At 26.6% G+C, this 5289-nt stretch overlaps 1 protein-coding gene across 7 annotated transcripts in view; it reads left to right on the forward strand.

Annotated features, from left to right (window-relative positions):
• The window catches only part of LOC146535044 (uncharacterized), a 65558-nt gene extending 61074 nt beyond the window's left edge, over positions 1 to 4484 (forward strand). For 3 of the 7 annotated variants that reach the window (XM_085190923.1, XM_085190925.1, XM_085190924.1), the window contains one exon: positions 157 to 1581. In XM_085190923.1, coding sequence (XP_085047049.1) covers positions 157 to 340 — 184 coding nt within the window. In that variant the 3' untranslated portion in view covers positions 341 to 1581. Of the gene's footprint in view, positions 1 to 156; positions 1582 to 2045; positions 2066 to 2647 lie in introns of those variants that run through there. The other 4 variants (XM_085190926.1, XM_085190927.1, XM_085190928.1 and 1 more) reach the window with 4 other exon arrangements.
• The last annotated feature ends 805 nt before the right edge of the window (positions 4485 to 5289 follow it).

The raw sequence follows: 5289 nt of genomic DNA on the forward strand, positions 1-5289 counted from the left end.
TTACAAACTTACATTTAATTTACATTCAAAGTTGAATTGTAAATTTAAATCAATTTTATGTTACACAGAGCGAGGCAGTTAAAATAACTGAATCCCCTGAGTGTAAATCGAACCCACCACCTTAAGTACCGAAGTTTAAATTGATATCCCCCCCAGCTACGACCAGCCCGACGGCCCCCACCCACCGGGCAGCATGGCGGGCTCGTCACTTTCGCTGCCGCGCTCGGCGCAGCCCGACTTCTACTTCATGCCGTCGCAGCGCAAGCACGAAGGTGAGACCGTGCGCGTGTACGTGCGCAACCCGCACTACCCGCACCACACCCACACACAGCTGTACTGATGTTGCTACACTAAATATTGACACACACAATACAGTAATATACATTTATAATGTTTACATTATAGTTTTTAAAATTGTTCTGACGTGGTACGAGACACCTTTTCAAACAGTAAATATTTTTATATTATAAGCTTATGCAGCTATTCTATTTATTTAATCACTAGTATACTTTTATACTAATTTTATTTTAAATAAATTAACACACTGAAGGCGGTGGTGCTTAAAATTGTAAATCAATGGCAATACACCGAATTTTATAGCTCCTGGTGTCTATAGGACTACCACGTCAGTCGCAGAGGATTCAACAAATGCCGAAGTGAATGCGAATGAGCGACACAATTATATTAATATTTAAACTCACGTACAACATACAAACAAACATTATACTAAGCTAGGCAATAGTCTTAGTTAGCCAAATATGCAAACATTAACATTAGTTAAACAGACATTAGTCTGCTACATCGTTATCTATATATATAAAAGGACTTGTCCTCACTGACTGAGGTAAGACGCACGCACAGCCGTAACCGCTGTTGGTAGAAACGTGAAATTTGGACAGATGTTTACTTTTGTAATCTGGACATCCACTAAGAAGGGATTTTGAAAAATTTTAACCCTAAAGGGGTGAGATAGGGGTTGAAAGTTTGTATGGAAAAAAAATTAAATCAGCACCGATTTTTATAAAATTTGAAATTTAGATTTTTAAAAGTATTTAATTGAACACGTGTTTCATAGTTTTCTAGAATTCTCCCCCTAAGGGTGCAAATAAGGGGTTGAAAGTTTGTATGGAAAAATCTTTAAATCGCTAGTGATTTTTATAAAATTTGAAATTTAGACTCTTAAAAATATTTCATTGAACACATGTTTCGTGGTTTTTTAGAATTCACCCCTAAATGCGCAAGCGAAGCTGCGCGCGTCCACTAGTTATACATATAACTGTAGTCCCTACATTTTCCTGAAATTTTATGACTACAAAATAATGATAGTCAATGTAATTAAATAACTATTTTGCTATACAACATTAAGTTTTTTTTGTTTCGCATAAGTAAATAATGAAAATAGATTGAAGAGAGAGATAGTAAAATTTAGGATATAATAATAATCGAAGTAAATTTTTATTTAATAACAATTTTTCCCTTGTCATTTACAATCAAATCATGATTTTCTACAAGTTATTAAAAGCATAACAAATAAAATGTGTTGTTCAACCTTATTATTTACAAATAGGTAATTTTATTATATTAATGAATTTTCCATACTTTATTTAATTTATATAATATATTCTGTGATGGATTAATTTAAAATAATAATTTAATAATTTTGCATTAAGCAAATAATCAATAATCGAATCAATAAAGTTTTTTTTAAATATGTTATAGTAATTTTTGTACAAAATTATAATTATTTTATTTTCTGTTATATAGATAAATAGCTTAGGTTTGGAGCTTTAATTTTTTTAATAGAAAGAAAGGTTTATAGAAACTTCTTTATATTTTAGGTTACCAATGATTTTAGCTTTTTATTTTTTAAATATTAAATTTAAGTAAACTATAATTTAAGTTTAATAATAATAATAGTATATTTTTTATATTATATTATTAATAGCTTATAAAAAAATAATATAATAATGTTTAAATATATTTTTATATATAAGTAATAAATGTTTGTGTTTTAATTGAAATTTGGCTTTTATTATGATTTACAGTTAATAACTGCCATAAAAAGGTAATTATTATTTTTATAGGTCGTTGGTGCCGTGGCTAATTCTGTCACTAACATATTTTTTATCTGTGTTCTTCATTTTTTTTAATTTAACTATTATTATTATGTATGTGTTTTTGCATGTCTTTTGATATCACTTGTTTATTTATATTACTTATTAATATATTATTAAATACTATTTCTTCAAAGTTTACTTCAATTTTTATTCAATATTTCAAATTATCAGAGTTTAAAATTCATGTATTATTTAATATATGTATAAAATAAATAAAATATAGACATTAGTGATGTAACAAATATTTGTATATTACATTCACAGTTTCGAATTCTCGAACAAAACCATTAGAGAATTGGCGTTAAATTTTAAGAAATAGCTCAAAAATAGCATGGGTTACATCTCTAATAAAACATTAAATTATATATACTATTATTTATATAAAACAACGAAGTATGTATAAATATAAATATTGCGCATATATATTTTTTCTTTAATAAATACCTCTTCATTCATAAGCAGCAATCTTCAATTTTCTACTATAATTATATTTAAAATACATTTTAGCTATAAAATATTTTCTTTTACAGATTTCTGAACGAGTTTTCGATGACTCGACTTAGTTACCAAATTATGCACAAACAGAAGGACTAAAATGGAGTCTTTTATATATCAACTTTTCTCGGAGGTTAGAAGTAGCTTTATTCGACTATCCGACTATATGCAGGATATTGCGTGAAGCAGAAGTTTTCCTACACATTGTGTCTTATGTATTATTCCAAAATCCAATTTTAAATTTCTCAACATGTATGTATATACATATATTTTCATATTATATAGCGTCATTTTAAATATAAAAATGAACTTATTTATAAAAAGTTTTATATCAAATGATTTGGTTTATTTTGTATTTAGTGACATTATTGCGAGCTTGATTCAAAATCATAATATAAAAGTAAAAAATAAGTAAAAAATATTATTGCTATTAGTAAATTAATCAAATTTATACACAATCTATTTCTAATCTCTTCCAAACAATAATTTTAATTTAGAAATGAAATGTATATAACTCCATGTTCTATACAAATATTTTCTTGAAAATAAGTCTTTTTATATATACACTGTATAACCATGTATAATATAATGTATAATTATACAATAAATCCAAACATGTCTAGTCTCACGTCACAGTTTTAAACTAAGTTATTATTTCACTATGTCGGTTAAATGTGGTATGTTTAAAGTATTCAATACACCTGTGATTATATAATTAATGTTGCGTTGAATTATATAACAATATCTGCTGAATATAAAATATTACGATATCTCTTATTTTTACTTTGATTATGGCGTTCCGAACTTACGATATCTTTGTAAAATTTCTATTAAAATATTTTTGCTTCAGACGACATTGGATATCATAAATTTCTTTTGATAGCTGTCACATTTAACTGACACCCTGAGTGTTGTCATCTATCTATAATAAAATATAATAATAGAGTAGAATCTCACTAATCCAGCACTATTAAAGACCAAAGTATGCCGAAAATTATTGGAATGCATGCTAAATAAAGCATTGTAAAATATCTCACCATTAATCAATTACAATGGTTTAAAGATTATCCCTAATTGAGGTATGTTTTTGAGTTCATTGTCGCTCTTGTTTTTTTGTATATTTTAACGACTTATTTAATTTAATTCCTTAGAAAGACCAGATAATTGGATCGCCCTTTTCTAAATAATTTACTTAATATTATTTCAATACCAATTACAACTATACTACATTAGTCTTCTTTTTAACTTTTTCTCGCATGTTTTATAAATATTATATTTGAAGGACATTTTTACACATTTCTATATATTGGAGACCAATCGTGGCGCAGGGGCACAAAGTGTGACTGTAAAACCGACTGGTTGTGGGCTCGATCAACAGTCGAGGATATGAAATATTTATTTCAATTTATATTTCCATTTCTTCGCTCTGGTGTCAAGGGTGCGCAAAGCGCGGCGTTGAGATCTGCCGCTCAACACGCAATGCCTCAAGAATTCGACAGAAAGTGGGGTACGGAGTGTCATACCACTAGGTATTGCCTGTATACTGCTCAATCTTCAGGTATACTACTGCCTCTTTTGAGTCTGATTTATTTTATTAATTCTATCTATTGAAGTGACAGATGAATGACATTGTACTGTATTTATATGATGGCAACACTATTTATATGTAATTGTAACACTATTCATATTTATATGTAAATAATTACATATACATTTTATATACTGTATATTCGCACTTATATAAATATTAACGTATTAATTTTCTTTTTTTTAATCTTAAGCTTTATGTAAATTTTAAATAGAATAATCAAAATTAAGAAATTATTCTGGATAAAAGTTGCTGCGTTTTCTTAAATATAATTATTAGTAATAAATGTATATAAATATACATATAATATATAAAAATATTTTAATTTTTTTTAGGTATAAATAGTAGTTTATTATTTATAAATATTAAAATGGTGCTTATTTTGTATGTTTGTTTGTCCGTAGATCTATAATTAGTGTAATAGATATTATGACAAAATATATACTGGTATAATTAACACGAGAGTATTAATTAATGTAGATTAAGTTATGACCAAATCTAATATTAATAAATATTTTGGAAAAAAAAATGCATTTTTTAATTTTCACCAGTATTATAAAATTAAAAGAAAATATTGTGTGGACCGTACTTCGTTTATCAGTAATTTGAAATTAAGAAAAAAAATGTTATTAATTAATATATTTTTTTATAATTAAAATGTTATTAATAAGTTAATTAAAATTTTTAATATTTTCAATTTTCTCCTGCTGCTCGACATTTAATGTCTCATAACTTGTACAGTGCGTGGGGAACGCAGTGTTTTAACACTTTCTCCCTTATATCTCTATCTCTCTCTATCTCTACCTGCTATATACGAGATACAGACTAAAGCTAAAAAAATACAATATATAACGAAGCAATGAAAACAAACGTAAAAAATCATTTATTTAATTTTGTAATTTTACACAACTTTAAAGAAAGTATTACAATGTCAGTTTTTGTTATAAAAAAACTATTATCACCTGAACCTTAAAATGTATAGATTTTATTTTACTTAAATCTTTGAGCTTGCTTATCTAATATACAAACACAAAAAATAAAATATTTTTAAATTTTATTACTTATAAATATATGAAATTCTTCAACTAA

The sequence above is a fragment of the Heliconius melpomene genome, chromosome 10 (genome assembly GCF_056956725.1).
Source record: "Heliconius melpomene rosina isolate 202511_hmr_F chromosome 10, ASM5695672v1, whole genome shotgun sequence".
In the NCBI taxonomy this organism is placed as follows: domain Eukaryota; kingdom Metazoa; phylum Arthropoda; class Insecta; order Lepidoptera; family Nymphalidae; genus Heliconius; species Heliconius melpomene.